Here is an 11,220-nt window from a genome sequence, read left to right on the forward strand (position 1 = left end):
AAAAAGTTTCAATTTAACTAACTCCCGTGGGTTTTGCGTATGGTGTAACCACTATAAGCAATATACCCCCAGGAAAATCGAGAGGGGGTGTACCCCGCTTCCCAGGGCCATGTTACCAGGCTCTACAATGTTGGATATTTGGTTAAGGAAATCGCATAATCCGGGCCGAGTTTTTCCTTTCTGGATTCAATCGTAGTTTTGTGTGTGTTATGTTTACATCTTATGATTATGCTGAAAAACCTTTATCATAAGACGTTTTATACAGATTGTCTTTAAAGAGTTGGTCTAATTGATTACGCTCTCCACGAGTAATGATGTCATCTTATTCAAATTTTTTTTTCAAGCGAGTTTGATCGTGTAGTGACTCTAGGCCGACGTGTCTTCCAATTTTTTTTCACACCGAAGAGTATGACAACACAAGTCTGTGCTTCAATGAGCTCATTAAATCGACAATCCACTTGAAAATATTAATCGCAGTGTCACGGGGGCACTATGCACTCGGCCAGTTTTTAATCATTGACTCGGTTTTCAAACAAGAACTATCGTCTTGATACGGCTTTGATTTTAAACCAATATTTTGTTTATTTGTTGTGGACAAACAAATAGGTAGGTTAAGAGGGATTACATGGGCTCACGGACTATATTTTCCTCCAGGTATTATCTGAAAGGGAAAATCAATAACAAAACGGGAAGGAGGAGAGGAGGCGCTAAGACCCGTGCCAGGTATATAGTACAGCAACTGCCGGGGTTTAACGTGCACATTTGCTATATATGTAATTGTAAAAAACAATAAGGGATGGGGACTTCCTATCCTTTTGATCAATCCCCTCCGCTGTGTATATATAGATGTAAGATGGTTAATATTATACCAACATGCCAAAGAATCACAATGTTAGGGGTGGGGTGGTGTTGTGTGTGGGTGTGTGTGTGTGTGTGTGTGTGTAAGGTGTTAGGTCCTCACAAGTTGATGGCAGAATTTCTCGCAGAATTTCTCGACTTAATCATTGTTTTTAGCAGGTATTTCTGCATTTATTAATAAATCAAAATTACAAATTTATAACAATGATATAAAATCAAACATACATAATGATCAAGTTACAAAGGTGACAATTGTATAGTAGTTAAGTAGATATAGACATAATTCATGTAAACAATAGCAAATAAATTTAAATGTAGAGGCCAGCTATCGTATAAGCTGAAAGCTTGAAATAATAGCAGCCAGGAATAGCAGCCATTTGAATATAACATATAAGTATACAACGACCAAACGGCTCTTTATTATCAATGCAACGATGGTATGGCACTAAAGTAAACCATATGAGTCAGATATGCACCGCAGCAAATTAATTTTACGGAGAGAAAAACGAAACATAATTATGCAACGTACACATTGTAAAACATAAAAATACTATTTCGTATATAGGCCTATATACCGATTGGTGATTACCATGTTCATTCCGGAGAAAACCTGAGGAATGGGTGGCAACCCCTACCCCACCCCCGTACTCCTGGATTGGGATCACTACCGGTGTATGATTCTCCCTGTAGACCCCGCTCCTAGTTTACACACAACACAAAGGACCTGGTACACAAAGGCCCAAACAAATAAGGTATAAGGAGTTCTGCAAACTCCAATTCCTGGACAGCACGACAACAAAATCAATAGAAGGGACAGAATGACATCACCCCATGTCGAGTCATATCAAGCATAATACCGCAGCCACACTAACGAAACAAAGACCACATCAAACGTAACCCATTGTATTGTAAGGGTGAATGATCGACGGGATAATCGATTAGACTGTGTATATAGGATTTGCGGTGTGACTGCGGTGACTGGTCTTTATTAGTCACGTCGAGACATTCATTGTTTTCCCGGTCATTGTCTCATTCGCTCACTGGAAATACACAGCATCGGACGGTGAAGTGATCTAAAACTGGATGAAGAAAGATCGTTCGGATTTCCTACATGCAGGCATACACCAGATTTATGATAATACTCTACAGTGTCGTGCTTTAGTAACTTGATCGTGATACCTTAAAGCGTATACTGACTGGAATATATATATAACAGGCGGTAAGCGAAGGATGCATGCATCCATCCCCGCCATGGAGCGCTCATAGTACATTGTGAAGTCTACGCCATTTTGTGAACCGATAAAGGTAACTTGATTTAGAATAATTGTTGTTTGCTTTGGTAGTCAACACGATAGATATCGTGTGTATATTAATTCTTAACATTATGAATATATTTTCTTCATCTTCTCTCGGTCATTCGGCGCCATCTCCTCTCCATTATGGTGTGTTGTCTTGGCTGTTTCTCGCATTTTCAAAATATTATTATGTAATAATTTTATAATTTCCTATTCATCATCATTACGGTTGTGATGATGAGGATTATTCTGATCATTAAAATACCCATCACTCTTCTCGTGCGTTGGTGTAATTTGCGTTAGGATAGTCATAGAGCTACTAATGCTGCTGTACGTGATACAGTTTATAACACGGCAATGTCTGCTGTATACAAATGAGGGATATTGCCATTATACATCGCTTTCAATGCCAAGAGGTCCTTTGGAGTTCAGTTTACATTTGCCTTCCTCTTAAAGCTTCATCTCACATTTCATACACGGCGCGGCTGTGATGAGAACAATGCTTTCAAATCTATAGCTCTCCACCCCTCTCTTGCCTTTTCTGCTCTCTTTTCTTCTCTCTATTGTTTCTCTCTCGCGGGACTCTTCCCCCCCCCCTCTCTCTCTCTCTCTTGTCCCTAGGCCCCTTCCCCATGTAACCCTCCCTCTTCGTTTTCTTCCATATATCTCTGTCCTCACTTTTTTGTAAATACATTTTCACTTTACAACTCTCTTTCACTTCTGATTTCGGTATTGCACGTGAGAAAGAAATAATATTAATCATGGTACTGGATATTATAGCAATTGCAACCCAGGTATCAGCTTGCAAATGACAATCGTTTTAGCATGGAAGGCTTTGGAAGCTGATACCATGTTTCGAGGTACAAAGTTAAAACAGACGAGTTACAGTCCATGACCTTTGCATTCCTTTGAGGTTGCAGACATGTTTAATATTTTGTAGTATTACGTCTGGAAAATGAATTATTCTATCATGTGTTAAGGAAAGCCGTTACTTTTCTATCCATACACGTTATGCGTGATTCAATGAGATTTTTAGAAAAAAGTATCCTCTGTTTTGATCTGTATTTCGAACTCCATAAATCTAGTTATCTTAAGGGTGAACCCAAACTGGATTGTTGAAAATTACATGTAGCAGTGGTAACACTTCAAACTAACTTAAATATTCCTTGAAGAATCGTCTTATGTTCCAAATGTAAGACACGCAATGATCCTAAATCTGTTTAAAGGCTCCTTTAATTTTGTATAATTATAGCCTCATGTTTCATTGCAAAGTACATGAATTACATACATTAAGTGTATGTCACAGTTTTATGCTTGTAACATTATCCGTCAAACCTCAAAGAAGAAGGAAGTAGAGTAGTCTTCTGACACAGAATAGCAGATTGCAACCGGATCCTTTAATCAATCATTTTGACGTTCACTATATAGGCCTACGTTTAGAAACCAACCAAAAATAAATGAATTCAAGATTGTATTTTTCTAAACCATAAATAAAAGTGCAATTACATCTTAGAGAAACACAAGTTTCAAAATTCAGACACAATAATTCGCTTTACAAAAAAAGTACAATGATATAGATAATGACAATAATTTGATTGATTTCATATAATATTATTCAAGGTATTGACGTATTGAAACGAATTTCTATGGACTCCTGCGCTTTCAGAAATTCTTTAACAAGTTGACCTATTGGTCGGTAAGCATATGATTAAGCTCGTCCCAACTATTCAAAAAGAAAAAAAAAACACTATTATCTATCTGCAATTTGTTTAAAAGCTGGTATGTTCATTAAAATAACCGACGTAATGTATTTTAGGAGTATAGGGTAAGCAGAAACTGAATTATATGACTTTAACGTTTTTTTTTGTAATTTTGTATAAACATAATTTCCCCTTCTTTTATTCTCTCCAGGTTGACCCATCAATGAGGAAGGAAGACCAACCAAACTCTCAAGATGTATAGCTTCAATTATATCCTACTCCTCGGTTCAATATTCCTTCTAAATCTCGTTACTCTTTCATACGGTAAGGGAAAACATATTCTGTTTGTTTATCCATTCATTTTGCTATCAAAAGGTGATTCCACATTCATATATACATGTATTGATATATAGTGAAATGAAGTCAATATTCACTGCTTTCACCCTTCTACCCTGTCGATTTATATACAACTCTTCCTGGTCGTTTATTTGGTTTTGTAACCATACTGCTGATTTACGTACATGTATATTATACAGTATGTTTAGAAACCTATCATGCAAGATCTTTTCAAAACTAAACAGGCCCTGCATGAACAGCATGTTGAGAAATATTTTGATTAATGATAAGTTTAAACACCTATTATATGATTTCATTAATCATTGGCCAAAGTCTTGACAATTTAATCTTTCAGATCACGCACCTTAATCCTTATGCGTTATTCTTAATTCATGAATCGTCATGTGATGGTTTGTATTGGAAGATAACCAGTTTGCATAGGGAAGTTATATATTAACAGCTCCAGTTAGATTCATACAATATCAGATAAACTAGGTCGGACTTTGAACATCTTGATGGAGGCAATGATGTATGGGCAAATTATGTATAACATTTAACAAGTCTTAGTGCTGGTTGGACAAACGGGTATACTAACAAATTTAGGAGGGTTGTAACTTTGTATGGAAGCTAGGGTGCTCGGACCATATACGAAAAAAAGAGAAGAGAGATGATAAAAAGTCAGAAAGATGAAATACATTTAGATGCATGATTAGTTTGATTACTATGATGATTGACCATATTTCTTACACCTATATATACCCTGGCATACGTGTCCAATGATTTTCTTCTGAAATTGCTATGATATAGATAATGCGAGCGAGCGCTGGGGGCGAGTAATATAGGCCTATATTATATGTTCTCTTGATCAGAATATTATGTACATTTAGGTTCCAAACTTGCAAAATGTGCTTGCTTTCTTGTCTTTGCTATTCTGTGTATATATAGGCCTGTAATTTTTGTTGGACTATAATAATTATATGACAATGGAATAGCTTTACCAGTTTTATTATTGATCCAAGGTGATGTGTTAATGATATCATTGTCCACTCTTTTATCTTACCCAAGAATTAGTATACAAACACACCTGCATTTCGATAACAGCGATTGCACTTATAATGACACAAAAAAATGTCGAAGTTTTGTCAAAATTCACGTCTGGGTCATTTCTCAATGAGAATGCAATGATAATACAGTGGCCCAATGAGCCAAACATTTTGAGGGGAAAGATATTGCATATCAGGCCAAATTTATTTTTTTTAAAGTTGCGAGCGTTTTATTACCCGATGTTATAAACAAAATTTGGACTTTACTATAGCGACTTACTCATTACGAAAAAAAATTAACATAAATCAGTCTTGGCATATATTCAGTTATACAGTTGTGTGTTTTACGAGGGAAGTATTTCGGCTAAATCATTATTCATAAGATAATCTATATCTTGATCAAAAGAGGCAGGAAAGAAATGAGGCATGTGGGAAGTTGAATGTTTGGTTAGTTTAAAGGAGGAATTAACTGATTCCATCATTCAAAATGAGGGAGGAGGGAAAAGATGGATCTGATATTAAATGAGAAATAAGAAGAAGAAGATGATTTAGACTAGAGTAAAATTAAATTCGTCAGCAAAGATTAGTGCACCTTATAAGAGAGCTAATTTTTTCATACGATGGACGGGATGGGTTTGATATTCGGCCAAATCTGTCCCGCCATTTCCTAATGCCAACATTTCCCTTTCTATACCGTATTGCCATTATGCAGTAGGAGACAAGGGCCAGAAGTTTTCAAAAGAAAATCCAGGCCAAATTGTACATCCACCCCTCCAAATTCGATTTAAAAATGGCGAAAGTACCCCTAAACTTGCTTGGCCACTTCGGATCATTAATGCAGTATATGGATTCGATGTTATACATATAGGCATACTGGATCATGATGCCTCAACTCATACGACCCATACAAAGGAAACGTCTATTTCCTTTGAGGTCGATAGATGGAATAACATTCTGACATCAAGTTGTTCTGAACTTCAGGCTTGATAAAGTATCTATGGTATGCTTTTTTGCGCATGGTTATACAATTTTCATATCCTGTGAGGCCTAACAATTCATTGACGTGTCTGTATTCTGAAGTTATTCCATTTTACTTACACAAAAAGGTCTACGTTGTATACTGTTGGTCTTGCTGCAGTGATGGCTACAACAATTTCCACCTGTCCTATTTTTGTTTCGGGTCGACGATCATGAATGCAAATTAATTTCAGGAATTGTCTGATCTATTAAAGGTGTAGTTCCTGATCTATTCGATTTCGATATCTGGATCCCACGTTAAAGAATCTGGATCAACTGATTTTTATAGGGTTTTAAGGACAACTATTTTAAGCCTGAGTTATTTTACCTGTAACAATGCGAGGGGGTGAAGACAAACGACACTGTATTTCATAAATTGAATAAATGTTGTTGAAATGAAAAAGAAGGACAACCAGGCCTCTCTTTTTTTCTTCTGGGTTCTTTTTCTTCCCTTTCTTGGGGGGTTCACTACTTGAAAATCATAAGGATTGTCGTTCCCTGTCCATATACACCGCTTGATGGATGTGCCCTTAGATTGTGAATGACACAAAGGATGAGTAATATAAATTTGTTTTTGTTTCTTTCTGTTTTAGGACAAACACCTGATGAAGAGCAAGACGATGGAGCCAAGACCAGGAAAAGACCCATCCTCAGAAAAATCATCATTTTAGTTGGTCTTGCGATTGGTTTTGCTGCTTTGTGTTGGGCTTTACATAAAGCCTACAAGGCTTGCCGTCGATGGTCCCAAAAGAGACGTAGGATGATAGGACGCAAGGAATTTGACGCCATGATGGCAGACCTAGAAAAACAGGAGATAAACTTTAACACGTCAGATAAAAAAGATCAAACACAAGAGCCATCAGATAGAGCTAATGGCAAATATATACCTTTAAACAACGCCATTCCGGAAGAAGAACCTCTGATGACTTCTGATGATGAGGTATCTCACGAGAGGGCGTCCCAACATGTAACAGAAAGTGACTCTAAAGAGACAGAGAAAGGAGAAGCATCGACGCCACTTTTGAGTGATGTTCCATTCGATCCTTCAGGGACTCAAACACTAAATTTGACTGAGCAAGTATTTGGAGAAAATGACCTTGAGCCCTCAACCTCAAGGCCACAAGAAGAAAGGGAAACACAAGCTTAGTGGAAAAGGCTGGAAATGGTTGCCAAAATTGTGAAATCAACAGAAAAATAGAAACATTTCACGATTTTCATACCCGACCAGATGCATATCGATTGGTGTTATATTTGTTTTACTTTATTCCATCGTGCCACATTGCTTCAGTACAAATTAGATCCCAGGAAGTAATTCTTTCACTGGACAACTCTTGTTTACTATTTGATTGACTTATATTTTGGACAATGTTAAGCTAACCAGATTTTAGGATGAGAACTTTGCCACACAAACTGACATTATCTTTAGTACCTTGAAACAGCGCTTCCATTGGAAGGAAATGACCTGTCTAAGAAAAAGCAAAGAAGTCATGTGTGGATGATCATATAAATCTATGATATTTTCACATTGTCATTTGTATAGATAATGTGACAAACTCAGTCCCTGTCCCTCCCCATCATAGTACTATTTCAAGCCACATTGTGTTTTACACTTCATGAGAAACACTTAATGCACTTATTGGAAACGGTCCGATCATAATTTTGACAACCATCTCAGTTATCTGAATATTGGGATCGTCGCAAAAAGAAAGAAAACACGTGTGCGAGCTTCTGATTGCTTCTGATTGCTCTTTTGCAACTGACACCATATCTTTTAATCCAAATATGTCTATAAGAAGTACACTTGTAAAAAGAAAGTTTAAAAACAGTATCAAAATTTGAGAAATATAGGCTTAGCTGCTGTAAGATGATGTTCAGGCATATCCACAACTATTCTTTATTTTAATCATTCTCTTCTACAAAGTGTTGGACTGCAATTAAAATTGATGCATATAGTGGTAGAATTTTGCACACATACAGCCTTATCACACACACACACCCTCACACACACACAAAACAAACTAACATAATTATACACGATTACCGTTGTTAGGCCTGTAGCCAAAACTAAACCAGTATTATCTTGAAAAGTGGAAGTAATCTAGTACTGGCTAAAAGTGGCCATGCACTTACGTACGTCATAATGAGGAGGTGTTTATGATTCTAGTAATTTCTCTAGAAAAATTATGTCCTAAGAATAGTCCTTTGTTTGTGGTTAGTAATGTCTTTTAATGGAGGAGAATATTAAGTTGGTGAATCGTCACTTGGTGTAATCATGCAATCCAGTGCCCAGTTCACCTGAGCAGCCTGGTCTTTAAGCATTCAATCTATATTACCCCCCCCCCCCTTAAATAAAAAAGTTCTGGTAACTTTGTAATCCACTGGTAACATCCTCCCTGGAATCCTCGATTTTCATTGGCTGTTAAGTATTAATACCAGCATGGTAGCACATTATCGTCTATCTATAGCAGTTTAGTTGAAGTTGCAATGAGTAATAGAGGCGAAATTTTTAAAACTCTGTAGACGGGGTAAAAAAAAGACAATTTGATCACTGAAACCAAATGGATTGAATACCAAGTGATACCAAAACAGTGATAAGTATAATTGTATAATATAGACTAAATGGTTTATCGATAAAATATTGTTGTATAGACCATGGATGAACTGGTGTTGTACCAAATATTACGTTGTACGTTATTAGGACAATGGTCACAATTATGTTTCTCATTTCATTCATATTATCGTCATAAGTAAGAAAAGGCTAGAAATTGCAAAATCTTTTATATTTTGCGAGCATTCCTTCTTTACTGGCATATAGAATTGCTACTATACCAAATATAATAATGTGATCATAAAATGTTTGCTCATGATTCCTGTCAAATGTTTTGTATATATCATCTCGTGTGCTTTTCATCACCGTCAAAAGCATTTTCTGAGTAAGTGTGATTGTATATAATGATTGCCTAATTATCATGCCATAGATTAAGTTGATTACTAAGTAATTTTATATTTGTATATTATGTGGAATGTTGAAGTGCAGAATTTATTGAATTTGGAAATAAAATTGTCCGATTTTTCATTCCATTGAATCGACGGCTTTTCAGTGTCATTCTATTCACTTGAAAACTTCGCTGAAAAATTTTCCGATCAGTAATACATGGGGATTGGTGGCACTTGACCCTCAATTTCCTTAACCAAGAGTATAAAAGGAGAAAATGAAACGTAAGAAAAAAAAATCGTGTAATATTTTCATTATTTCGAATATCATGTAAATCAAGATTTAACACACAATAAACATGATAAAGGAGATTTAAAAATTTTCACATGCTCACATCTTTTTCGAGAGTTTGCCCTCGCCAGTTTGCCCCTCAAAATTTTCTGTTCACGACACAACAGGTTTGAATTATATTTATCTATACAGCGTCTTAATCAATTCAAGACTTCAATGTAATACGGACATACATAATTGGACACCTACTTGCAATCACTGAACGAATTTTTATAAAACATTTACGCATGCAGCTCTTTGAAATTATGGGCACAATCATTAATAGGTCTCTGCTCTCTGGGTTCCACCCCACATTAAGATTTAAAAAGGAAATTTTGATGATGGAATTAATTGTTTTAATGTGCTCGTAGGCTTACACTCATCACTATTTTCCTTGTCCCGTATTTGGAACCTTTGAAGGTCCTTCAAACATGTCAAAGAACACAGAAAAGGGTTCCGAACAGGGCTGGCCTTTACAACCGATCTATAAAACGGAAATTTTTACAAAACACTTAAAAATAATCAATTCGTAAATCAAACAAAATAATGAAAGCTTGATGTCCGAGCTAAAATAATTATGTTTTGTATGTTGACTGCAAAAAAATTAGGCTCCATATCAACCTAATGAGCAAGATTTGTACCTCATCAAAAATGCAATGCGAGCGCGAAGCGCGAGCGAAAATTTAACATTTTTAATATTATTAATTTTATTTCATTTTTCATTTTCCAAGGCTTCTCCTCACCTTATTTCATTCACTCGTCTTTCGCATCTTTTTCCTATCTCCTTTTTTTCACCTCTTTCCCCCCTTTTTTTCTTTCTTTCACCCTTTTCCTTTTTTTGCTCCGCCAATAGGGGAAGGGGGCGGGCCCCCTCCCTCGTCCCCTGGATCCGCCTATGCACCCCAACCACCACCCCCTCGGCCGGTACATAAAAATCCATAAAATCTAATAAGGTACTCTTGAATGAAAGTGGTTGCATGAAGAAAATAAAATGACTACTTTCAAATTCAGAGGCAGATCTTTTACAGATATTGGTTTTAGGTCTATGAAAAAAAATATTTTTCTCGTTTCGAAGAGGGTAAGGATAGTGGCAGATCCAGAGGGGGGGGGGGGCACATCCTGCCCGTGCCCCCCCCCCCTTGAGAGGCACACAAAATATGGTTTTAGTGGAATATGTAATGCATAGGCCAGTGAAGACCTTTTTTTGGATTGTCAAAACTTTTCTTAACACCCCCCTATGGAAAATCCTGGATCCGCCCCTTGGTAATCAGAAGCACTTATGTGAAATATATTTTTTAAACATGACTGTGTCGTAATAATGATTATACATAAATAACATAAATTATGTATATTGTGTCTTCTGAATTGCGTCCCAACCCAGAAAAAAGGTGTAATGTGTCTGAATAGGGGTCAATTTTCATAATTATTCTTCCAGCTCTATTTTCAATTGATTTAAATTGGTTTTCAACCAGTCAGCTTTACTCACTTCTGTTTAGTAAACAGTGAATAGGATCCCAACAAATTTGCTATCAAAAGAAACAGGAAGAATTACTTTATTAAAAAAAAATACAAAATTGATCTCCTTCCTTAAATAAAGGGTAATTAAAAAGTGTAAATATTTTACCATCAACAGACAAAATGAATAGTATAAGGGTCAAACGGGGCATTCCCTTCCAAATAATCCTTTCTTCTGATAAAATTTCGTT

The 11,220-nt window shown here is 36.3% G+C and overlaps 1 protein-coding gene across 3 annotated transcripts; it reads left to right on the forward strand.

The window, feature by feature from the left end:
• Positions 1-117: 117 nt before the first annotated feature.
• On the forward strand, positions 118-9,335 carry LOC129254801 (uncharacterized). 3 transcript variants are annotated; one of them, XM_064109776.1, is made up of 4 exons: positions 476-606; positions 1,549-2,163; positions 4,065-4,177; positions 6,843-9,335. In XM_064109776.1, exons 3-4 carry the CDS (start codon positions 4,108-4,110, stop codon positions 7,394-7,396), a joined length of 624 nt encoding a protein of 207 aa, XP_063965846.1. In that variant the 5' UTR covers positions 476-606; positions 1,549-2,163; positions 4,065-4,107; the 3' UTR covers positions 7,397-9,335. The 3 variants fall into 3 exon arrangements, with proteins under 3 accessions (XP_054749303.2, XP_063965846.1, XP_063965841.1); XM_064109771.1 differs by having other exon boundaries at positions 485-606; positions 1,424-2,163; XM_054893328.2 differs by having other exon boundaries at positions 118-2,163.
• Positions 9,336-11,220: the final 1,885 nt, after the last annotated feature.

The sequence above is a fragment of the Lytechinus pictus genome, chromosome 2 (assembly GCF_037042905.1).
Source record: "Lytechinus pictus isolate F3 Inbred chromosome 2, Lp3.0, whole genome shotgun sequence".
In the NCBI taxonomy this organism is placed as follows: Eukaryota; Metazoa; Echinodermata; class Echinoidea; order Temnopleuroida; family Toxopneustidae; genus Lytechinus; species Lytechinus pictus.